The sequence below is a fragment of the Drosophila tropicalis genome, unplaced genomic scaffold (assembly GCF_018151085.1).
Source record: "Drosophila tropicalis isolate 14030-0801.00 unplaced genomic scaffold, ASM1815108v1 contig_593, whole genome shotgun sequence".
NCBI lineage: Eukaryota > Metazoa > Arthropoda > Insecta > Diptera > Drosophilidae > Drosophila > Drosophila tropicalis.
In genome coordinates this window covers 13,047,617-13,073,896 of record NW_027173070.1, presented here as the reverse complement: position 1 = coordinate 13,073,896, position 26,280 = coordinate 13,047,617, and the positions used below count along the sequence as shown (strand labels likewise).

Here is a 26,280-nt window from a genome sequence, read left to right as displayed (position 1 = left end):
ACACTTTTGCCCACTTTTGAATGCCTGCAAACACAACAACAATAATAACGAACCGAACATTTGCATAATTATGCAATCTACCACCTTCTGGCCCAAAAAAATCCTTCCCCCACCCACGCCCTCACACGAATCACCTACTCACTAACCCATTTGGCTAATTCCCTCCTACAGACAGCAGAACAAAAGTTTCGATTTTACTACCCGAAAAATTTATTACTCAACTTGCATTTAAAAACTAAAAATTTCCATATGCAAAATCTATTGAAGGCAAAGAACTTTTTCCCTCTCTCTCTCTGTCTCTCTCTCTCTATCCTAAATATGTCACTTTGTATTTTATAAGTATATTCTTCATAGCATTAACTATCAAAACAGTTTTGAATTAAGAAACACACACACACAAAACAGGGACACGGAATTATTTATAATATATATTTAGTTTTCATGACATGCATTAAAAATCTGGACTATGTGGGAGCAAATTATCAACTGCCTGACCAAAGGCGGTTCCGGGAACAGTAAAAAATGCCAATTTCTTAATTTATCAGAGCTCTATAAACGTTGTCCACCAAATCAGAGGAAGCATTTTGCATTGTTTAAGAAAAAGAATGAAGAATACAAAGAGTGAGTAAGAGTATGATGAATTTAAAACCCAAATTTAATGAGTGACTTTATAAATCTTTAGACGTTTGCAAAAGTATCCCGATAGTATGCCCAAAATCAATTGGAAGTACTATGAAGCAAATGTGCGTCCCGAATATGTGGCATGGGTCAAACGTTTCCAGGATCAATATGAGCAGTTTGATACATTCTTTGAGAACCGTCACACTTTGATTGATCCCTCGAAATATTTTTGTGAAGTGGAGGAGGAGATGAAGGAGGTGACAAAACAGGTGGAACTTTACAAAAAAGAATCCAATGAAAGGATTAAGGTCTTGGAGGAAGAGCTAAAGTTTCTGGGGGATCTAAAGCCATACCAGGAAATGACTATGGAAGAGTTTTGTTATGCAAAACCAAATTTGGCTCCAGATTTCATAAATAAGCCAACATTTTGGCCTCATACCCCAGAGGAACAAAAGCCGGGTCCCCAAGAAGAAGTACATGTGGAAGCAGGGGAAGAGTTTCAAGCAGCTATGGTGAAGCCAACGGATGATGGCGGGCCAAAGGGAGGAGAACCACCAAAAACCGCTCCGCCAGCTGCTGGAACACCAAAGAAATCCTCAACCTCTCCAACGGATCAAAAATCGGAAGCCAAGAAAGATCTACAGCCGGAAACTGACGGCAAGAACAGAGCTATAGCTGATTCCGAGACTAAAGTTGACCAAGTAAGTTGTCAAGGTGAATCGAAAGCAATAACAGCAACCAAAACAAAGGACCAACAATCAGAAAATCCCATTGATGTGGAAAAGTTAAAAGAGACTGCCTCTGAGCTGGCAGTCAAGGGATCTAAGCTGGCCGTAGATTTAGCCAAAAAGGCTTCTATTCTGTTGAAATCATTGGTAGAAAAATTCAACGCAAAGCGTAAAGAAGTGGAAATAGCTGCCAATAAAGCCAGAGAAGAGAACAAGGCAAAATCTGAGAAACAGGCTGTTAAAGAAGTAAGCTCAATTGATGCATCTAAGGCAACAGTAGATCCCAAGGAGGTAGACAGTATTAATTTTAGAGAAGGATCTAAGAACATATGCCATCAGACCATCATAAAGGGAGACGATCAGGCAAATGCTGATGTCAAGCCGAAACATGCCAACTTGAATGAAGAAGTAGAGGCTGAGGAAGTAGTTGAGGAGACCGAGGAACGCTATAAGCAAAAGTCTTCACCTTTAAAGACGAATGATTCAAAGGCTATAATCGAAAAAATGAAATCTGAGAGCATAAAACCTGAAAAAACACTCGAGAAAGATAAAAAATCAGAAAGTTCCAAGACTAAAGACATATGTCAACAGGCTTGCGAAATAATGACGAAGGAAAAGCCGCCAGGTAAAAGTTCAGATTCGATTCAGTGCCTCGAAAAGATTCTAACTGACTTTAAGCAATCAGATGAAGGACCCTGTGACAGTGAAAAAGAGGAAGAACCTTCTGAAAACGAAGATTCCAAGAAAAAAAAATGCTTGACAAAGACAAAACAGGATCAAAAATCGAAGGAAACCCCGAAAGTAGATGAACAGAAATTTTTAGAAGAAAATGCAAAAAAATGCGTAGAATCCCAAACTAACCTGAAGAAGTCTTGGGAAGAAAATAAGGACCCAGTCGATGTGGTTGGACGTCCAAAAACTACAAGTAAACCAAAGCCCACAGATGATTCAAAAACAAACGAAAAAGCTTTCCTCAGCTCAGATTTTCAAACTGAAGGTTTAGAAAACAAAGTATTCATGGGCTTCAAACCAAATGCTTCGGATAAGCCTAATGAATCCATGAAAGACGAAAAGAAGTTGGCTAGTCTGGGAGAATCCGCAAAGAAAACGTCCATAAAGGAGGCTACTGAAGATCCTGCCAAGCTTGTATACCCTGACACTAGGAAAACCCATGATCTAGGTAAAGATATAGCCGAGCCTCAGAAAGCTAAGAATAAATTACACTTGTCAGAGGAATTCGAACAAAAGCAAACGGAAGATGCTAAACTTAAAGAAGCTGAAAACGAAACAAACCGGAAAACTGAAGAAACCGAGAAGAAGCCAACAAATGCAGAGAATCTCAGCCCGACGCCAAATGAAAAGAGTCAATCAAAGCCAAAAGTCGAAGCTGAAAAAGTGACTGACCCAACGACGACTTTCTATCCTAAACTAGTGATCAATGCCAAACCTAAGGCGAAAAGCAATTCCTTGGAATCTCCCACCGAAAAACCACCAGCTCCACCAGCAAAAGATTCTCCATCAACTCCAGAAGCATTCATTCCCAGGACAAGCACAGCTCCAGCTGCACCATCTACACCACCGAAAGTAATAAAACCACCTGAAGTTTTGGAAAGTGCCCAGGAGATGGCCAAAAAGGTATTCAAAATGGCCACCGATGCAGCTGCTCTACTTAGCGATGCCTCCAATGCCGTTGAGTGTGCCAAGAAAGCGAAAACCAACCGAATTGAGAGTCTGGAGGCTGCCTATCTGGCAGCTCAAAAACAGGCCAATCGAGCTCTATCCGAAGCCTACAAGGCCATGGGGGCAGCCAAGAAGTTGACCAAGCGACAACAGAATCGAGATCCCGATGCATTGGTCATGGCCGAAAAGCATGCCGTATTGGCCAAACTATTGGCTCGTCGTGCCATAGCTTTGAAGAAGGAGATCGAAACGATATTAGAAGAACTAAAGAAAAAGCAGTAAACGATCTCCAAATTGGCCAATGATAATGTTTTAAAATTTAAATTTATTTTTTACCAATTTTATTTATTTTCCATTAAATTTGCTGTTTTAGTTGAAAATAAAATATATACAATAACTCAAACTATCTATTCAAATGAATCTTCATAAATGGAACTAAGTAAATTATTAAATTAAGTTGAGCCATAATCTTTCTTAGGTCAATTGATTAACCTAACAATAAGTAATAATGAATTTAGAATATTAAATTTATTGACATAAACTACATATGTATGCCAAAGTGTACATATGTCAAGGGACATCCTTTTGAAAGTACAATTAGTTTCTAAAATATTTCCAGTTCAAAGAGCTTCCCTGGGGTCGGTGGTGGTGGTGGTGGTAATAAACCAGCATTTAACTGCTTTCAAAAATTGCATATTCATGCATTTCCAATTAAATCAAAGTCAGTTAAGTTAGTTTGACAAACTGACAATAAAATCGGAAAATTAATTCCATGTCACACAGCAGAGACTCAATGAAAACTTAAATGTAATTGCATAAACAGACGGTGAAGGCGGCAGAGGACCAGGGAGAAGGATCAGTAGCAGAAGGAGTCTGACAATCGAACGAAATGAAAATCACAGCATCAGCATCAGAATCGGCATCATGTGTGTATGTGTGTGTGTGTGTGTGTAAGTGTGTTTGTGTCCAATGGTTTTGGGTAGCTCCAAATGCTATTTATAACGCCTTGAAAATGGGCTAATGTCAGTCAATTCCTCAGGTAAATCCACAGGAATGGGTAAATGGAGCTCAATAGGTAGCAGGAGAGAGCCGAGTGCTCAACAACCCTTGAAGCAAATGTGTTTGCATGAAAGAGACGCATGCGCTTTGAGAGCTCATGAACTGTCAAAATGACAGCTGCATGCATGCTCTCTGAAATATCTCTCCCCCTGGAAAGAGAGTTCTATTCTCTCTCACTGTATGGGAAACATTGTGGAATCGGAACGGCAAAAACATGCGAAAGGACTGCGACCACTTCTTCTTCTTCCTCGCGTTGGCTGTCAATGAAATTTTTAAGACAACTCGAAATTTTATTTGCTAATTTCTGACATTAAAACTAACAATTATAATGGGAAAAGTGACAAAGTGCATTAGACAAGTGCTCCAAATTGTGCATTCAATGAAAATTTAGACTTTACCGTGCTCCAAGTGTCCCGTTTTGGTAGTGGGAGAGGTCGCAGCCTCGTTCGCGTATGAAAACATTGCCAAGTGACAGTTCTTTTTCTGTGTACCACATAGAAATTTGTGTGTTTACATTGCGTTTTCTCATCTAAATAGCAAATATAAACATTTTCTGACATTTCACCTGGAACGCATATCCTCTTAAAGAAGAATAAACACGGTAAAATTGCTTAAGAGCACTGCTAAGTAAGTTGCAATTGTTAAAATCACAATTCATTTGTGTAGGCTTGTCTATGTGTGCGTGTGTGTGTATGTATTGACTGTAGGTATATACATATACGAGGCATGTGTACCTACATACATATCAAATAAGCATACCTGCAAATTGTGTAAACATACATATCTATGTATATAACTAGCACCCACTCGTGGACAGGCCTGTGTCCTGCTAAGTGTTTCTCCCTTGTCCTGATTCCTTTTGCTCGCTACGCTTAAAAGAAGTTTCATTTTGGCAATAGAAACGTTTTTTCTTTACATTGACAAACAAAAAATGTTGCTCTAAATTCGACTATGTAAGCCAATCTGTGGTTATCATTAGATGTGTTTTCTCCGAAAAGAAACTTCAGCAGAGTCATGTGACTACTCAAATACACTATGCCATACGTAACGTAATGCAGAATTTTAGCGAATATGTAGAATTTTTGTCGAGGTTAAGAGTAATTTGGTAATTTAGACATATATTTCACGCGAAATATTATTTACCATTAGGAAACAGAAGATCTAAGAGCTCATCTTAACTAATAATACAAGTATTAGTTTTAAACAAACATTTCCCAAAATCTAAGAGCAAAGTGGTAAATTTTATCGTTTTGCCTTTAGTCAAAGGTATAGGTTAGTTAACGATAAACTCTTTTAAGTATTTACTTTGACATAAAGTAATATTATATGGATTGATTGATCGAATGCAGTTAGTTATGTATTCATAAAGTTTTAGTTGAAATTGAATATTAGCCATTATTTTAAATTTACGCCTGTTAAACTTGGAACAGGGATATGGCTAATGGGTAGATAAAAGTGCATATACTGACAAAACAAACCGAAAGACAGTTTTCAAATGGGCATAACATAACTTTTTTCTTAGAGTTAACATAGAAATATGTTTTTTTCTTTCCATTTGATTTTGTAATTATTTTACTCTCTTTTTCAAAATTTTTAACTAATTTGGTATATCTTGGATTCAGTTGGATCGGATTACCATATCATATAGCTCCCATAGGAGATATCGGTAAAAATGAGTGACTTTTATCAATAACTGTGTTACTTTTCACACGATTGTCCTAAAATTATGAAATATTTGGCAGATTTATGAAACTGTAAATGACTGTGCCAAATCTCTTGATGAGATTGAATGACTATATTATATGGCTGTCGTATGTACATATAAACAGGCCATAGAATCACGAGATCGTAACACTTTTTAGATAAAACGTCCTTCCACATTTATTAAGCTAGTTGACTATAGGTAATAAAACGGTAACAAAGAACAAAAGGGTATACAAACTTCGGAGCGATGGGACTTACCCCCGGTCCTCTGGTTTTTTGTTACTTGTTACGAAAGTCCAACAGATCGTCCTCCCATATCTTCTTTGGCGTTGCTTAAACTTCAATAAGCCACAAAAAGGATAATCAGGAAGGAATATAAATCGAACTCACATAAGAGAATAATCTGAATTGTCTTTTATAAAACAGTTCACCGTTCATTAATTAGAGTAATATTTCATTAATGCAGTGATCAGAAATGTTAAATAAAGCAAAGTTACTCTCTCTTGTCTTAGTTGAAATCATGGTCCCCTGCGGATATTTCAAAATTTTTATTATAGGCACGTGTTCAATATTGTCTCTTGCTTTTATTCCCAACCTTCGGATGAGCAAAAGTTTCATTTAGGAAAAAGGAAAACAACTTCACGTTACTTCCTAAAGAAAACGTAAAACTTTTGTTTTAATTTTTGGTGCTTCTTGACCACATCATAATTTGTCTTCACTTTATTACATTGCAGAACATATTTCTTTTTTGCTTTTCTTTACGATTTAGCCAAGATCCCACTTGGCCTAGTGCTTTGTACATACATATATAAAGTGTGAAGAAGGATGGGAGGGGAGGGATAAGAAGTTGCCACAAAATTTACTCGCAAAACTTAATGAAACGCATTAAAATTCCGACAGCCTAAATGAAATGAAATTGTACAAATAAACTAATTGCCTCGAAGGATACTTTACAACTTTTCCTCGAAGCTTTCCAGGCAAACTACAACAAATACCACCCGTCACTTGGCCAAGTCTTTGTTGCTTTTGCTGTTTCTGTTGTTGCCTTGGCAGAGACTGCGGAATAAAATACAATTTGTGGCCGAAGCGGATAATGTGCAAAAATAAATTTCAAAAAGCGGCAAGCTGATGGTTTAGAATTTTAATGTAATTTATTTTGTGTGTGGAGAAACAAAAAACGGAAAAAAAATAAATAAAATAAAATGAAATAAAATAAAGTATGGAACCAGCCATAAAAATTTAGAACCAGGAATGTTCGTCTGAACTCTCTAACAGAGAAACGTTAGAGGGGGAATGAGAGAACCATAGAGTCATACCTAAAACCCTGACTCTGACTCTTATAAGCCTTTCGACGAAACAAAGAGGAAAATATCGTAGGCCAAACTGATGGATACCTAGCAATTGAGAGGAATCAAAATTAAATATATTTAAATTTAACTTAAATTAGATTCTTTTGCTCAGTTAATGATTATTATAATTATATTTTGACGTTAGTTATCGTTCAATGTGTTAAGAGAACATTACTGGATCGACTTGATCATCCAAATAAGTTACTTTTCCAACTTTCTTATGTTCGATGGCAAAGTTGATAGTTATTCGGAGTTACAAAACTCTTGTACCTGGGCTACCTTTAGACTTTTGGCTTGTGAAATGTAGGGTATAAAAAATGAAACTCTTAAAGTGTGCCATTTAAATGAAAATTTTGCTACCGCGAGCATGTCAGGGAAGGACAAGCAGTACACACACACACACACATACGCACACACACACTTACACACTATTTATGGTAGTAGAGAAACAACCTAGCTTGAAGTTTTGCCGAGGCAAGGCAAAGTGATTTTATGCTAATATTATGGGTCATTGGGATTTGCTCACAGCAAAGTGCTTGTTAAACATTTCATTAGACTTAGTGTAAATACCCGCGGTTAGCAGCAGTAGCTCGTAAAACCCACACACAGACACACACACTCACAGTTGTATATGCATATACACAGAGGCTCATGTTGAACTTCTTTGATACGAAAGTTTTACGGCTAAAATATTAGAAACATATGGCAGGCATTCATCGACCTGTCGATAGGGTTCAAACTTTTCATCGAAGCCACGCTAAACTTCGGTTTGCATTTATTAAATATTCATCAATTTTTGACCCATAACACATTCCCTTTTCGATTTAGAGGGTCAATAGACTTCTAAGTCATACATTTACGAAATGTAAACACAGATAAAGTTTGATATCTTATATATTGCACTCATTAGAAGATATTGTTTTCTTTGAAAAACTTTGCTTTAAATAGAAAATAAAAAGTTAATTTTAAACTTAGAAAAACAGTAAGCAAAGTAAATAATTTTGTCGAAAACATTGCCTCACACAAAACGCCATATCTCTTAAAGTATTTCTCCAAAGCACACCTTAAGGATACCCTTTCTTAGTAAGTCAAGATCTGACCTTGCACAAATTTGTAATCACAAAATAATAGGAAAAATTTTAACATTTGAAATTAATTTTATCCTTTAGCTCTGTATTTTATTTAACTTTTCTTAACAAAACGTATTTGAGAGCAATCATCAATATTAACTTATCATATTGAAATAATTATATATTTCACACACAGCTGCTGCTGCTGCTGTTTGCTTGAATTTTTCATTCAATTTCAAAACGAAAAATTTATCAAAAAAAATAGAAAGCCAAAGTGAAGAATGAACGAAAATATTGTTGCCCTTGACACTTTAGCGTTAAAATAATGGCAAATCATGTCAGTGGCACATGTGACCGACCAAAGAGCCCTGATGATATTACGTATATTAAATTCGTGCCCAGGACTCACACACACACACAAACACAGAGAACCAAAATGCGTTTTTGATCAACTTATATGTACATAGATTCAGCCTCGTCATTCAAAAAGCAAAACTGCTGCTCCTGCTGCTGCTGCCACCCGCCCATTTTATATTCTACATGACGTCTGACAAATATTGCTAAACAAATCATAATTATGCCTATCGCACAAGCAGAGGGTTTCCTGCAATGGATATTTTTAAAGTCTTTGGTTTAAAATTTTTTTGTTTGAAACGAGAGAGAACGAAAACATTGGACATCATCGTTGTCGTGGTCGTTGCTGTCGTTGTTGTAGAGTAATTGGAAAATTTTCATTTGTCCTTTTTTTGCCCTTGCGTATGACATAAAACCAGGCAGTCAGCGCGAGAGGGCAACCAAACGAGGCTGTAGGCGCATTTACCATCTGTCACTCTGGCACTCGTGATGAATGTGTTTGACGTGTAGCCCACGACGACGACGACGACGACGCCGATTCCCTTACGCCGGTTTGTTGGCTGGCCAGTGTCAGTGTTAGTCCGTCCGTCCATTCTTTCATCCCATTCCATGCCAGCTTTACCCCGTGCCCTGATGATGAAACGTACCGCACTGTACCGCACCGCATGACGTTGCATACTTTGCGGCGTCGTTCTGGTGAATAATGTGCGCTGCTGCCTCAGACTGATTTTCTCTGCCTGTCAATATGATGTTGAAGGAAAATATTAATGATTTCACTTCGTTTTCTTCTTCGCTCATTCCCCGTTTGGCAAATTGCTGACTTGGCTGACTTGCGTTGACTTGGGTTGACTTGACCTGGTCTCTGACATTAATAAGAAGTTCGTACAATGGTTAAACTGATATAATATTGTTTTGTCGTCTTTGCAGGTGCCGCACAAATGCAAACATCCATGCGGCAAGTGTTGCAACAGCAACACCAAACATCCTTACAGCCACATCAGCAGCATCTACATCCTCGAGCATCATGGCAATGGCTCCTGGTGGCCAGTTTGCTTATGTTGACCTTATTCACTCGTACCATTCAAGGCATCACCGAGGAGTTGTCGCCAGGTAAGTGAGCAAATAAGTTCTGGTACTTGAACAGAAGAGCAAATCATGCTCCATATCAAGTGATATATATGTATTTATACATACATACATATGTAGAAACATATGTATATATAAGTGTTATTTTATGAAAGTTGAAGAAATTGATTTACAATTTTTAGTGTTTGCTTTTAGATTTTCCCTTTTAAGGAGAGGTTTCTTTATTTTCCTTTGATTATGGGTCGCTAGAAAAATTTCATTATAATTCGCCTTATCTTAATCCTCAATCAAAGAATAAAAGATTATTGGCTTTAGTTCTTTCTTTTTAAATGATTTAAATTAAACAGTAACAGGTTAATTACTTATTTAGTGGTGTGGTGACTTCACAAGTTTCATGCCAGCCTTGAAAAATATATAAAATCCCCTAAAAGGGAGGAAGAGGTCACCAATCAGCATTGCCATTAGACATTAATTGGACTTGAGGCTATAATTTAATTTGATAACTAATAAGATTTGTTGAAAAGGTTAATTGGAATCAATGCCAGGCAAACTGTTTAATGACCTACCAATTAGCTCGCATGTTCTTCAAGTTGTAAAGAGTCAAACCATTCAATGATAAATTTATTCTTATTTATTCTCAAACGAAAGGCATGAAAATGTAAGAGAAACTATCACCTTGCCAACCAATTACTTTGCCTACCTTTTCATTTTGGTAGAATATTTCAAATGCAAGTAAAAGTCATGCCGACATGGATTTATCTAAGTCTATTTGAATGTAGTTTTAGTTTTAGCAACTCTTCACGCCTTCATGTCATGATAACAACGCAAAAGTCACAAGGCAAAAATCTCCCGTCTAGCCAAGGCGTCTGACAATGAGTCAACCCCAGAGCGGAGCAGAGCAGAGACAAAGATATACAGGAAGATAGACAGACAGCGAGACACAGGATAAAAGAAGTCCTTCAACTTATTCTTCTTCTTCTTTCTTTTCTCTGCTCTCGTTTTCTGCTTCTAGTTTTTGTATGGCCTTTTTTTTTGTTGTGTCATCGCTATCGTTGTTGTTGTTGTTGTGTGTATGGCTGCATAATTAAAAAAGCATTCCCGGACTGTGGTTCCAACTACTTTTGCCTGGGATTTATATTGTGTCACTCAATGCAAATGCAGTAGACGGTGTAAAATTCGTTGCATTTCAAATGGGTGCAAAAGCAGCCAAACAAACAAACAAACAAAACGGGAGAAATATCATTGAAAAGAGTCAACAGACTAGAAGAAGTGCAGGATAAATTATATGCAGGCTAAAACTGAAACTGGGTTTCCAAAAAAAAAAGAAAAATATGCGTGGATTTAACTGTTTGTTCACACCTTTGCCAGAAGCGAAAATCCTGACTAGCTGAGCAAAAGCATTAAAGCTGACGGAAAAGGATGTAGGGAACCCGTTAAAAAAGATGACAGGTTGTCGCTTAAGAGGAAAAGCCACAGCTTTCAGTGCCTGGTCAAAGGCCATGTCACAAAAAGTCAAAAGCCAAAAAACCAAAAGCCAAAAAAACCGCAGGCCAACAAACTAGCTTAGACAAGAGTTAAAGTTGCAAGTGAAGTGAACAACTTTGGCATCGAAAATTGGTTGGGACAGGTTGCAGCAATAGCCATAACAAAAAGGGACGGGGAGTGAAGGCGAGGGGAGCCAGGCGACTAGATAAAGGGCAACCCTCAGCCAGGCAAAACAATTAACAGATTTATCCCTATGATTTTTGCCTCCCCACTTCCGCCCCTATATCGTAGCGTTGGTGTTGTCTAGGCAATCTTTCATTTCTCGGGCATAAATCATGCAAAAGGCCAAAAGAATTTTAATTCCAACTGTCAAAGTTCGGACCAGAAAACTCAACTCGGCTTAGATATTTCGATTTTTGTCCAACTCTGACAAAATTTCTCTCCCACTGACTATACTGACATGTTTTTGCTCCTTCTGTTCTTTGGCAATTGTTGCAACAGAATGACAACTTTTGTCATGAGCCCAGGATAATTGAATTTTCGAATATATATCTCTCTCTGTGTTTCTCGGTTCCGCTTCTACACTCAAGCAAAAAGTCATCCAAATCCATAAAACTCTTTTTGAAATTGATTTGTAAAGATCACTTTTCATCCAACGATTTCGATATTTGCTTCATGATCTGCATTTGCTATCGATTAGGGGAAAGAGCTTGCCTAATCTTCAAAATCAGCTTACCTTAATATGAACATTTCTCTTAGTGTAACCTTTATCAGGTCAAGGAACTAAGTCATATGTTAGCAGCAGCAACAGCACCCTAAAATCTGAGATTATTAATTTATCAATGTCGCAAGTTTATTGAAATAGATTTCCGCTCTTGTGAGAACATTTGCATTTCCGTTTCCGTTCCTGTTTTCTTGTTCCTGTTTGTAGTTGTTGTTGTTTGTTTGTTTGCTTCCTTTTGGTCCTTTTGCTGGTTCTGGTGCTGCTGCTGCTGTTGCTGTTGCCTGTTTGTTGGCTCGTTGGTTGCATGTTTGCATTTATGCAAATAACATGCATAAGTTTATTACATTTTCCAAAAAGCAGCAGCAACTCACTTGTGCTTTATGTAATTGATTGAGAGATGGCAGATGGAAGGAAGAGAAATATTTCCACTCTCTCCACACTCTCTGATACTTCATTTTCATTATGCCAGTCAAATAAACAATTGAAATGCATTCTCGAAATGAACAATTGTAAGTTGTAAGTTGAGTATTTAGGAAGAGCTTTTTATTCATTCTTATTTGCTTGTTTGTTTCTCCTTTTGCTCGTCCATCATTAGTAAGAAGAAATCTGAAAATTATGAAAATGACTTTTGGGGCGCAACTCCTCGAAGGCGGGGGGAGGCAATTATTATTAAAGGAAACAGACATTGCTCTTGGTCTCTGTCTGGTTCTTGTTCTTGGTCTTGGTCTTGGACTTCATTTGCATCTTTGCCTTTGTTATGCTCGTATTTTTATCGTCTGATTGTGCATTTTCTGTGGGTGGGGCCTCAAAACAAAGCATTTCGCGTCCTTTGTTACCACAGCCGACTCCCTAAGTAAGTAGGCTTACTAAGTAGGAAGTAGAAGTTGCAACCAGAATCAAACTGCTGCTCTTTGTTCAAAATTAAGCGCATTACAATTGAGTGCGGGCCTGAGCTCTATATAGGAAAAAATACTCCATGATAACAAGAATAGTAGGAGGAGAAAAGGAGCACAAGAAACACCGATTTGTGCACTTTCTGTTTGGTTTCTTTTCAACCATGTCAAAGCCAACAGATGCGGCAGGGATGCGCCACACACCAACACACACACACATACACACATGCATGGGTTTTTTAGGAACACTCGAGTCAAGTGCAAATAAGCAATAAGGTTCAGAGTAAAAGAGAGAGAAAGAATGAGATGGCATACGTGGCAAAGCATTCTCCATATTCAATTTGCATTTGGTCGTCAAACCAGAAACCTCTGCAAAGGTGCAAAACTTCATTCTAATCGAGACAACGAAGTGACTATACCCTAAAAATGTCAAGCCAAACGAAAGTTAACTGATTCTTGAAGAATATTGAAGGCAGTCATGGTAGAGAACCCAAAAAACTGGTCTAAATGTAATTTAGAAAGATCTCCTCTACTTTCCATTACCAACTTTATGATGAAGTGTTGTAAGATACATTTGCGTGAGGGTATGGCAAAGTTTAGTCACACATGCGAACAGCACTTAAAGCGCATTGTGTGTGTGTGCGTATGTGTATGTGTATGGCCAATGGCTACTTGAGTTCGAGTTAGGAGAGTTAACAGTTTTGAGTTCTAACTGAATGTTTTTGGAATTGGAGTTGGTAGTTTTTTCGAGTTTTGCAGCTTTGCAGTTCTGGAGTTGGCTGTGGCACTTGTTTTACTTGTCCATTACTCGCTTCGATGCCAGATAGATAGATAGACATAATGGACGTATGTACATATTATTGTGCTTAACCCGAACTTTTTCCCCATGTATGCACGATGTTGGAGGTTTGTTTTTTTTTTTTTTTTATGTGTCTGTGTTCTTTGTGTGTGTGGCTGCCACTTGGGAGCACATATCCTTGCCAATTGACGTGCTAACTAACTGTATCTGTATCCGCATCTCTCTGCCTCTGTTCTTGCCTTGGTTTTGCTACTCATTTGCCACGATTGCTACTCTAATTTTCTTTTGCTGTCTTTTTTCCTTTCTCCTTCTCTCCCCTGCCTATCTCTTGTTCTTTGAATAGACATTTTGCATATGTCCGTCCGTCCGTCCGTCCGTCGTTTTGGTGCCTTTTTGTTTGCCTAGTGTTGATTCCCCCAAAGTATTTGTTGTTGCCTGTTCTATGCTCAGTTCTCTGTTCCCTGGCACATTTTACATACATCAAATTGTAGTGCAATTGAGAATACTTCTCTTCTTCCAATGTCTGACAGCCGAGAGTCTGCCATGTCTGACTACCTCTCCCTCTCTCTACCTCTATGTCTATTTGTTTATTTGTTGTTGTTATCATCCAACAGAAGTAAAGTTTCTAGTCTGATTCTTCTTATTTCCTCTTGCTCCTCTCCTTACGATGTGTGTGTGTGTGTGTAAAATGCAACAACTGAAAAGAAATATACTTTAGTTTTTCGCTGAAATGTAAACTTTTCGATCTGCTATTGTGTACACAATGGAAAGTTTTTCCCCACAACTAAAATTCTCTCTAAAACAAAAAAACAAAACAAAAAAAAAAACACAAAACTCACAGTAAAAAGGAAAACTTGAAAGATGAATACAAAATGCCCGAAAAATGTCGAGAAAATATACAATTTATTACAAACATTTGTATAGAATATAGAAAAACCGTTTCAATCACATGAAAACAGTCGAAGCATAACTAATTAATAAACTAAATATAAATAATAGACAAAAAATTAATTCGTATATAGAAAAAAATTAAGAATAAAGACTAATTGGCTAGTTCTTTAATCAGTTTTAGTAGAGAAACATTGACATTGTCAATATAATAGAATATTTTTCAGTTTGTAGATAGATAATTTTTAGATACAGTGCCTCAAACATGAGTAAAACCTCGTTTTTCTGTTCTTAGATTCAGATTTGAAGTTACTTTTAAATGTGTTGAGATTACAAACTTTTTGAAATTTAAATCAAACCTTGCCTTTAAGTGTTCACCAGGTCAATCCTTAAGAGAAGATTATTTTACAGTTTTTGGTATTTTAAGCCTTGTTAGTTGTAATTCTCAACTACTTTAAGCGTTGAAGATATGGTGTGGTATTTGCTAATTTTGGAATTCTTAAGCAAAGTCTATTGACGACAGAACTTGGTGGTTTCCAAAATAAGCTTTGTTCAGGTTGTTTTCCTTTTAAATATTGACCTCGAATTGGCTTCCTAAAGATTGTATTGAGATATTGTCCTGTAAATTACGAGAACAAAGCTTTAAAGCTAAAATTTAAGGCTCAACATATGTAAGAAATAAGAAAGATAAGAAACATATGTGGGTCTAGAAAAGCTATCCAGGGTTTTGCTGACTTCAGGCAGGACCTCCATACACTATGCCACAGCTGCTCTTTAAGCTTCTAGTCCTCTCGCGAGGACCACCAAAGCTAAAGTTTCAAAGGCGATTCATAAGGAAAATAGTCTCAACATATCAGAAATTTATTGATATCGGCGATTCTTCCACTTTATAATCGAATTGTGGCCAACTTGTCATTAATTAAGGACTATAATTAATTCTATATTATTATGCAACTAACAAAAAAAAAAGTGATTTGAGTTTTCCATCGAATGATATATTTGTCGTTTAAAACGGAAATGAAAATGAACTTTTTTTAAATTCCCTTTTTTGTTGTTTTTTTGATGGGAATTGTCGTGATATTTTCCACTTTCATCCCAGCGTGCAATTATTGAGGATAATAATTATTTTTGACTATAATTTGAGCTGGCAAAGCATACTCTACCCCCCGGCTGGAACACTTTTCCCCACAGCAGCACCTCCCTTCCATTCCTCTCTCACTCCTCGTATCAACCTCTGATTGTCTTTGAAGTAGCGTTTGAGCGGCTGCCGTTTAGCTGGAGGCTAAATACGAAAAGTTTTTTGGTTTTGTTCTCAAGCTGCGGGCTAGAAATTCGAATTTGTTCTCATTAAATGTTAGACAAATTGTTTAATATACATATATATATATCTTGAATATGCACCTACAATTATATATGTATACCGCTATGTTCATGTACATATAGGTACTTATATAGGGTGTTGACTTTGGACAATTTTGGCATTTATTGGTCTGAAAATTTAAATGTAATGGAAATGTTGTAAGAAAAAGTGAAAACTCTTGTCTTTGCTTTGCTTTAAATTTCTTTCACGCGCATAATTTAGGGTCAAATGGTTAATCCTTTGTATTTAACTTAATTTTTGAAACACCCTGTTTTATAAGTATTAATTTTTGGCAGGGAAAAACATTTTCTAGCCTAGAAAATTTTCACATTTATGCTTCAAATGGTTGGGGTAAGAAACAATGAGCGGAAAGCAGAGTGGGAGTAGGGAAGGGAAATGGAGAGTGTGGCATGGAAAATTTTTGTTACAGCTTCTCTCTCTCGCTTGTTCACTAACACAATTAAAGGGAAAAAAGTACAGCAACAACAACAAGAACAACAAAAAATAGCAATGGAGAGAAAAAAGTAGAATGAAAATGTTAAGTAAACATGACAAGGCTTTTAAGTTTATGGCGACAACAGCCAGTTCTCATTTGGTTTCAACCTTTTCGCTTTTCTTTTTTTACCCCTCCCCCTCCCCCCCATTTCGCTTTTTTAGTTGTGGCAATTGGGAAGACCACCCAGACAGGGGGCGGCGGTGGCCAAATGGTGGGTGGTTGGGTGACAGAGGGTCAAAAAGTGTGCACTTACTGTCACTTTTCATATGCAAAGCGCTTTACCGTCTGCCGCTAATTTAATAATCTAGAAACATTTTTGCCACAGACTCTCGGGCTAGGACAAAGTGCCCAATTAGGCACATTCCCCCCTCATATCTCTCACTCGCTCTCTCTCTCTGTCTGTTTTACTATTTTTCTCTTTAGCATTTTTTGCTGGAGCAATAAATATACAAAATTGCAATTGCCAAATAGATACACACCTTATGAACATACACACACACACACACACACACACTCAGTTGCATTTTGGCAAGAGAAAAAAACCGTGACAAGCGACAAAACACTTGACAGCAAAACTACACGGAATTCGAACTGATTTTGTGATACCCTTCAGATAGATGAAAAAGTTAACCGAAAACGAAAATTTTGTCTTATACTAAATCTTAATAGCTTTTGGGGTCTATCTAGATTATATCTAGTTCTCGAGTTTCTCCCTCAACGAAGCAATTCTAAAAGGTTCAAAGTTCCCCTTGAGGATAATGAAAAGGATTGGAACTTTGTTCCAGGTTTAACCTAACCTAAACAGATGTCCTCTAATGGCCATAAAAACTGCAGGGTATATTTAGTGAAAGAGATTTTTTTTTGTGGTGCCAGCAGAAAAAATTGTACAAGCAAGGTGGATGGGAAAAAAATTGTGTAAATGTGCAATCAAATGAAAGAAAACCAATAATCGAAAAATGCCAATGCAGCTCACACACTAACACACACACACACACATAAAAGTTAGGTATTATTGGCTATAGATGTGTGGGAGAGTCGTGGATGGCTAATGGAAGGGAGGAGAAGTAGCTACCCAAACGTAGAAGGCTGATCTGCAGGTGCACTAAATAAAACATGAAATTGCAGAAAAGCGAATCAGCTATATGTGAGTGTGTGTGTGTGTGTGTGTGTGACAAGAATTTCAGCTATAAATTGTTGTCACAATGTAAAAGACAGAAGCAAAAAAAAATGCGAAAAAGGAAAGCCACAAAAAAAGGAATGTAGAAGCGTAGCTAGAAATTGTCTTCTTCTCGTTACAATAAATCACTTTGAGCTGCTGCGGCAATGTCGGCGGCCTCAAACAAAAGGCAAAGAAAATGCCAAAGAAACAGAAACAACAACAACAATAACAACAAAGTGGTAAAATAGCAAACACTATTGTTTTCCCTTAGCTAAAATGTCAAAATGCAAAAATATTAATCATCATTATTTCAATCAACATTTATTAACATGGACTTTGCATTAGCACATAATGTATTTTTGACCTTTGTCATCTCAAACTCATCTCATCTCTTGTTTGTCTCTTAAGGGTCTCGGCCAAAGCACATCCTTTATTCTTTTTACCCCTCTCTCTCTCTCTTACTAACTCTAACTCTTAACCACACCAATACCCCGTCTCAGATACTTATGTACATGTATATGTACATCTTTAGCAGAGGCTTCGTTTTAAAAGGGGGGTTTTTACACTTGGATCAATTGATCTCTTAGTTGTTCATACCAAACTTGAACGTTGGACAATTAGAACTAAGAGTCTTAACTAAGAGACAGAGCTGAAAAGATTAATCATTCGCCATGTAAGACATAAAAGTACGACTACGCCTATGCCTATACATACATTATAGATAGATAGAGGGAGTAGTGGTTGTGAGGGGGACGTTGGGGGGGGGGGTTTGAGGGCAAAATAAAGCTAAACCACATTTTCAATTTGCCTTAGGGCAAAGTCAGTGTCTCTATAGAGTGAGTGAGAGTAAAAGTCAGAAAGGCCAAGGACCAGTCGTTTGTCTTGCCGTCTGATTGTGAGTGCCGCTGCTCGAATCCTGAAGTCTGAGTGTTTCACTGTGTGTGTGTGTGTTTAAGGAGTATAATATCCCTCCTGCCCAATGGTTTAGTTTGTTTTGTTCAGTCTTTCTGTTGTTCGTTATTTTCAAAACTCAATTTCCAGTCATTTGTCTTTTGTCATATTAATAATTCCCTTTTATTATTTCGCATTTACCCCAAGTCAAGGTGAGTTTACGCACCTTTTCTTTCCGCCCGCTACCTCATTAATAATAATCTAAAAGATGTGCGGGGAGGCAGGGGCGGAGGCAGGAAGTATGGGGTCCACTCTGATCACCCTTTTGAAGTGGCCATTCGCTTCTCTGTTCTTCTCTTTCTGAACATTATGCCATTAATTTTCATTTGTTTATAAATTCCCTTTTCTTAAGCATTTTGGTCTGCGTTTTTGTTCTATCATTTCTTTTATTTTGCTCATTTTTTAATGGATCATTAATAAAAATTCCAGAACTGATGAGGACAAGAAGTAATATTAATGCCTGATAAAAATGCAGTCAAGTCAAGTCAAGTGAGTTATTTCCCTTTAGAATTCCAGACCCCAACCCTCGCCAAAATCCTCATCTTGTCTCACCGTCAGCATTCATCAGCATCGACCCCGACCCCAAATCATCTGTCTCCCTCTTTCTCTGGCACATCTTAGACATTTTCCCATTGAGATGAAAACTCATGTGAAACTTGTTCCTAACGAACTTTCATTGTTCAATTAGACAACAACTTCAACTTGCCTTTCGGAAGGAAGCTTGTTAAGTGTTTCAGCGACTGCTTTTTCTCTTGTTGATGTTGAAAATCTTTTTTTTGGAAAATCTTTTCTAACAAGATACAAAGTGTTGTTGCCTAGCACTATATACCATTTACTCTATATATGTGTGAATTAATTCGATCAGCCCTAGGGAATGAATGGGATATGAGAGAGCCGGGTGACGATTATGAGTAGATACTTCAAGTACCACCAAGTTTGATAAAGTTGCCTAATTCAAATCACAACCAAAAACCACACAAAAACATCAGCAACAGAAGAAGACATCAGAGACATGATTTGCAATTTATTATTGTTTAAACATGAATATAATCCGACACTTGAACGTATCCCAAATAATAATATTCATTCACATGGGTTGTCACTTAAGTTTTCAAACAGTTAGAACCAAGTGATAAGGGAAGAAGAAGAATCCTGTGGAGCAACTGATTGATTCTTAGCCCTCGAAAAAGAATATAAAAGGACATAAATTATTTGCTGTAATAAAGTCAAAAATACTTTACGACAGAAGCTTTAGCATTAAACTACTGAAACCACCCTCTTAGTCTATACATGCAATCATCTACTTGAAGGACTTTTAAGCCACTTCTCCCCTTACCCCTCCCACACTCACTTTCTCTATCTGTCTGCATTGTGTGTGTGTGTGTACAATTTGTGGGTAGTCAAAAAGTATTATGATAAGTATTTCTCATTTTGTGAGTCTTTCTGTATATGAATTTCTTCTTCTCATTTTGCTTTCATTCACAATTGTTGCTTTTTATTGCCCCAAAGGTGGTGGTGGTGGTGGTAGTGGATATGGGGGAGGGATTGGTGGGCATTGTCGTCTTTATTTTTGATAAATTGACAAATTTATTTGGGTCAAAGCCTAAGAACATTCATCATCATTTTTAAGAGAGACACAGACACAGAGCGAGAAGAGTACAGAAAATTGAAAAATTTTCCTGAGTGTCCTTTAATGGAGTTTGCTTTGCTTTCGCTTTCGTTTCTCTCCTTTTTGTGTTTCTTGGCTTTGGCTTCTGCTAAGCAAGACTGACACTTTTCTAAGGCTAATGCAGTTATAATGAGCTTAAGCCGAGGCCAATGTCGTAGGATGTTGTTGATTTGGGTTTGGACTCGGTCCTCCTTGGACCAAGCCTCAAGCCTATTTGCATAATTAATATTGATGTAACAGCCTGATTGTAGTCCGCTCCAATGCCAGCCAGAGATTCCAGCTCTTGTTATTTGGAGCCCCATCGTTTATTTATTGTATGACTGCCAAATGAGTAGCGCATCATGTGCCCCGTCTACTTACCTCCACCTGATTGAGTTTGTTCTGGCCGTTAGGCAAATTGGCAGGGCCAGTGTAAAACATAAATTTGCATTATACATACAACAGATATGTACAAACATTCTAGCAGCCAACCCCACTTCAAAAAGTACATATAACCTTCAGCTTAATCCTTGCCTTTTCGAATGCAAATTGTAAAATACAAAATTCCAATCTCTATTCCATCGCAAAAGTAGACATTAAAGACAGAGATTGCAATTGGTATAGCAATTGATTATACATAAAAGATGTATGTAATTCAGTGTGAATCATAAAAGCTTGAAAACAAGGACGAAAGGATTATTTTCGTAAAGATCGAAGCATTGAAGTTGCTACACCGAATGCAGGATATGTTTGGCTTTGCATCACTTCAAAATCTGTAAATGCATTTCAGTTGGCCATTAAGGTCTATTCGAAAGCAATTTCGCACTGTTAGGAGAACTAGAAATTTGCCGAGCCCATAGAAGGGCAATGGATCAAGGGCTATTCCTTTTACTCCATTCTCCTTTGCCTCAGCATAGACTAGCCCATTACAGGTCCATGCGAAATAACTATTTATTGGTCGTGAGGACTTTACCAAGCCTATGCCTAAAGATGACCCATTGAATTTACCAACTTGGATAACAAAAGGAAGTAAGGACTGAATGTGTCTATTCCTTAAAGGGTACCCTATAGGAAATGAGCCTAATATCTAAAATAAACTTCAACTATAACAAGTCACTGATAGATAAACCAAATATTTGTAAAACAACTCTCATCCCTTAGTTGCAGCAATTGGTAACCTTAGTTTTTGTTCGAGGGTATTATAATCCTTTTCGTTTTGCTATCGAGGGGCGAGCACCCTTAAAAGTTAAGCCCAATTGACATAACCTACAATTTGGTTTTACGGTTTTTTGCAATATTGAAGACTTTTTTGTATAATTGAGGGTTATTTGCTCTGCATGCATGTAAGCGTGTGCAAGTGTGCGTGCATGACCAAAAACTTATCATTATGTAAAATATGTTGCATTATTTATAGCATAAACACAGGCGCTGACATGGCATGTCACAGGGCAAAAAGTTGTAGAACAACAAAAACAATGAAACCGATAAACAAACAAGACCTCTACAACAAAAGCAACAGCTACAACAACACAATGGCTGCCGCACTTAAAATTAATTGAACTTGAAACAAGTGAGCTAGAGTCCTTCCTCTAGACGTAACCTCATGAGAAATTCGCCTCTGGTCGAAGCCAAAAAAGCCAAAATACAAAACAACAACAACTGAAACAAGTAAAAAAAAAACAACGAGGTCTAACTGAACTTAATTACAACGTTAGTTCTATACCCTTCCAACTGATTTGTCATATTTGTCAGTTGGGCAGTGGTTAAAATCAACTTCAAAGTTACGCCTCTTTTTTCCTTTCTCTCTATTGGAGATATCGACTCTATCCGATATTGTGTCTAGTCAATAAACCCTTATTCTGTAAGGGCATTCAAATGGAACTTTTTTTGGCCACACATTGTCCTAGTGGCAGAGGTTTGAGGCTGGTTTGAGTCTGGTGTAGTTGATGTAGGATGGCTGGTGCTTTCATTAGTTTTTGGCCTGCTACAGAAGTTTTTTGCCTTGGCATCTTTTGGCCCTGGTCTTGGTCCTGGTCCTGGTCAAGTTGCAAAAGGCAAACTTAATATTTAGTGCCATTTGCTTGCTCTGACAAGTTAGAATTGTTCTTGTTTCTTTTGTTGTTGTTTTTGTTGTTGGTCAAAGCTTTTTCTACGCGAAGAACTTGCAAGGCAAAGTGCATTGAAATCTTTTATATGTGTCAGAGGTAGTCCAGGAACGGAGTGCGGTTAGCGGGCCGGCGGGACGACGAGCGGTTAGCGTAACTTGAGTAAGCCAACTTCAAGTTTTTGGGCCATAGAAAAGCGACAACAAATGGTTTTTATCGCTGTTTGCGATTGTTGCTGCCTCTGCCTCCGCCTCCGCCTCTAGTAGTTGTTGGTTATTTGTTGAACTTTTTGTATGTGTAGTATATGTACTATATAATGCATAAAAGTTGCTGACCAACAACAATGTTGTTGCTGTCAGCAACTTGTATGTAGTCCCCCCGTTCTCTCCCTCTCTATCTCTGTCTCTCTTTCAATCTGTCTCTCTGGTTTCCCATTTTATTTGACATAATCAAAATGCCATTTCAGCGGGCTTAAAGTCTTGAGGAGAAAAAAAATTGTCCAATGGAAATTAGACAAGACAAAAACTAGTTGAAGCGTAGGAGTCTAGATAGAGAGAGAAAGAGGCATACAGACGAGGAGAGAAGGATGAGAGAGTGTGGGAGCAGGGAAGGATATTTGCTGTACGTGTCAAAGCATACGCATGCAGTGGAGAGAAGTGCGCTAAATTAAGCTGTCATTAAGGACTTAATTAAAGTCCTTTTGTTTGAAAGTTGACATTGTGTAAAGAAAACGTTTTGGCGCAACAAACAACAGCAGCAGCAGCAACAACAAGAAGGAAAAAAAAAACAACAAATGGCAACACACAATGACAATGTTGTCATCTCCTTCACCCCCATCACAAGCTGCACTTGAAGGCTGCCCCCCTTTTCTCATCAACTGAAAAAAAGAGAACGAAATGTCAAATTATGACTTAAACTTCTTAATACTCTCTACGAATTTCACTCACACAAACATACATACATATAATCAAGTCCAAAGATAAGGGCATCCAAAAAAATTAATAGATTATTTTAATTAAATTAATAGCTTAGAATATGGTTTACTGCTAGCACTTCACTTGAGCTAATATGCCGGATTTCCTTATTGGTTACAAGGTATTAAAACATCAAAGCTTCAGCAACAATGTAGCTAAGTGTGTGTGTGTGCGTGTGGGTGTAGGTGTGTGTGAGTGTTGGGGACACTGTGCTGAGCATGTGTCAAAAATTTTCAACAGTATCATTGCATGTGATGGCTAAAGAGCTGAACAAGAGGGGGAAAGTGGAGGATGCAGGAACAGCAGCATCCAAGGAAGTGTGGGCGAGTAAAAGAAAGGCAAACTCATTAGCAGGCAAATGGCAGCGCAGCTTAGGGTAGACCAGAGAACAGAACAAGCCGTTAGATCAGTTCAGTGCTGCGTAAACAGCCTGGAAACTAGCTTTTTTTAAACTTAGCTAGAAACTAGAGGGATTTAGATTAGATAGAATTAAGATATAAAACCTGATTTTTGTATTCTTTTGGGAGAAATAAAACTACAAATAGTGTTCTTTAGACCCTAAGCAGTTCCTTGTAACTGGCTTATCTGTCTACGGTTCTTTGTTTCTCTTAACATTTGTTAAATTAGCGTCATTTTTAGTGAAATCCGCCAACACTGGATTGCCAGAAAATGTGCTAACTAAGGGATACTCATTAGGAGAAAGGAGAGAGCCAGTGAAAAATCTCACTAGGTTGCCGTTACCTTCAAAGAACTAAGCGAGACGTAACAGTTAGCTAACATTGACAATTGCCAAAAAATATCACATTCACAAAAGTGAAAAACATAACCATTTTGACTTGAGTTTTTAATTAAAATATTTTTGTGTCTTGTCTGCCAGACATGCAGACAGGCAGACAGACAGAAATACAGCACAGACAGAGCAGAGACAGAAATAGTAACATAAATGGTTGACGGGATGAGATGGGGTTTCACGGGAAGAGGGGAGGGATACATATTATGCCAAATGATGCTGCTGCCAAAAACTGTTTTTAATTGCCAGCCTTGAGGCAACAACAGGGCGCAAGCAAACGAGAAGAGCAAAAAAAAAAACACAAAAATGAAATAAAAGAAGGAGGAGTAAAAGAATAGACAAAACAAACATCAGTTGCATCTGTAGGAAAAGGTTGCAGGTTGCAAGTTGCAGGTGCTGTGCCTGCCTGACTGTTTGTTTGCCTCCCTTTCCTGGGCTGCTTAAAATAATAACAATCCTCACTTCCGCACGAGTCTACAATGAAATTGAAAACGAAGGCAAATGGCAGCTAGACAAAATAAAATGTATATTATCTGCATACCTTTTGTTTGGCTGCAGGGCTGGAAATGGATAGTGACTGAAATCGCAAAACGAATGCTGCATATTCCACATACTTACGTATTGTAAGATTCACATAAATTTCATTACCATTCAAACTGTTTGGCTTCCTCTTCTGTTTGAATTTGAATTTTAAATTTCGTTACTGAATTTCACTCTTACAAGAGCTGACTGCTATAAGAAACTATTGTCAATCGATCGACAATCTATCGCAAAATCAAAAATATCGATAGCTATCGAGTTTTGAAGCGCGATCGATGTTTTTCCCATCACTAGTCTCTGTTGTGGTGTTTTTTTGTCTGGTGTAGCGCGTTCGTTTTGTCTTTGTTTCGTATTTAAGTGCCTTATTCATATATTGCTTGAGGTTTTATAAAAAATTTTAAAATTTTTGCGTTTTAGTGATTAATAAATATAAATTGAATGTTGCTAAAAGAAAATAACTTGAAAAATTTGTGTACAAACTCAATCCAAGTGTGTGTGTATCTGTTGTAACTTTTTACATGCAGCGGCCGCAGTAGCAACAGCACCAAAGAAAGAGACAGAGAGAGCAAGAGCAACAGTTTTTGATTGAGATCAAAGCAAATTTACCAGAAATATACCAAAAATTAATAATCATTAATTTGTTTTCAACTTCGATTTGTGCTTGTTTACATGTGCTTACTTTGCATTCTTTTAATCTCAGTTCATTTTTCTCTTTTCCATTATTTCTCTTGCTTCGGCGGAGTTTTAAGTATTGTTTTTGTTGTTGTAGCCAGATGCGTGGGCTAGAAGAGAACCTGTTTTACCCCTCGTTTTCTCGCATACCTTTCCCAGACCATTGTCGTTAAAGAGGTCTTTATGAGTTCATAAAGAAGGAATAAGTTGTCAATTGAACTTGTTAGGGTATTAATACATCGGCTTGTCAGATTCTTTTTGCCTTAGCGCGTTAAACTGTAAATGTTCAATGTGTGAATGTATACGAAATTAATCAAAAACAATTTTTTTGTTGCTTTTGCAAAATTGGTAAAAAGTGTTTTTACAACGAAAAACCATTTTATTGCATGAAAAAAGGAATCCAAAACAACAAATGAAACAGTTTTTCTGCGTTAAAAAACTGTAGAAATTTATTTTGTATCTTTGTCTCTCTCTCTCTTTCTCCTTCTTTGGCATTAAAAATAATAAAATTTAAATGTGTTAACAGTTAACACCAATAAAATAAACATAAAAAGAGAAAAAGTGTTGGTAGAATCAATAAACGGACAATCGGTAAAAAAAACAGTTATCCTCTTTGCCCACTCACACACACACACATAAATAAGTAATCCAATTCGAGAGACGCAGTTAAGCGCAATGCAACTGTTGCTGCTGCAGGATCTGCTGCTTTTGGTCCTGGCCTGCGGCAGTTTGAAACAAATCGCCGCCGACTACGAGAACACCTGGAATTTTTACTATGAACAGCCATGCTGTGCCGGCAATGATCAGACACATCATGGAAAACATAGACGAGGTAAAAGCATCTTAATTTTCAAGTGATTAGTGTTAATGGACTGAGGACCTCTTTGCTTTGTAAAAAATAGAGAGATTATCCTTGCAAAAATCTTCCCCAGTGACGACAAACTACTTTACGACCTAGATAAGTGATCCTATACTCTCCATCTCTCTCTTGTTATCGACTTCCCAGGCTTATTTGTAACGATTAATATAAACTAAAAGGACATTGAAATTCTTCTTGGCATATGATTAGAAGACCTTTTTATATGTTTCTTCTTACGAGAAGATAATACCTTATGTAAGAAGATTTGTCTTTCAAGGTTACTGGA

The 26,280-nt window shown here is 37.4% G+C and overlaps 3 protein-coding genes across 7 annotated transcripts in view; all 3 read left to right on the top strand.

Moving 5' to 3' along the window:
• The window catches only part of Sema2b (Semaphorin 2b), a 139,435-nt gene extending 129,881 nt beyond the window's left edge, over nt 1–9,554 (top strand). Inside the window, exon 16 of the mRNA XM_068288882.1 lies at nt 9,493–9,554. The gene's annotated coding sequence lies outside the window, so the exon portion shown is untranslated. The remainder of the gene's footprint in view (nt 1–9,492) is intronic.
• Sema2a (Semaphorin 2a) overlaps nt 1–26,280 on the top strand; it is a 123,587-nt gene that overhangs the window by 76,641 nt on the left and 20,666 nt on the right. The window contains exons 1-2 of one of the 4 annotated variants that reach the window (XM_068288876.1): nt 4,592–4,715; nt 9,493–9,675. In XM_068288876.1, coding sequence (XP_068144977.1) covers nt 9,504–9,675 — 172 coding nt within the window. In that variant the 5' untranslated portion in view covers nt 4,592–4,715; nt 9,493–9,503. Of the gene's footprint in view, nt 1–4,591; nt 4,716–9,492; nt 9,676–24,768; nt 24,846–24,940; nt 24,957–25,661; nt 25,968–26,280 lie in introns of those variants that run through there. The other 3 variants (XM_068288877.1, XM_068288878.1, XM_068288875.1) reach the window with 3 other exon arrangements.
• On the top strand, nt 361–3,432 carry knon (knotted onions). 2 transcript variants are annotated; one of them, XM_068291372.1, is made up of 3 exons: nt 361–621; nt 683–1,974; nt 2,035–3,432. In XM_068291372.1, the coding sequence occupies exons 1-3, from the start codon at nt 467–469 to the stop codon at nt 3,309–3,311; spliced, it is 2,724 nt and encodes a 907-aa protein (XP_068147473.1). In that variant the 5' UTR covers nt 361–466; the 3' UTR covers nt 3,312–3,432. The 2 variants fall into 2 exon arrangements, with proteins under 2 accessions (XP_068147473.1, XP_068147472.1); XM_068291371.1 differs by having other exon boundaries at nt 683–3,432.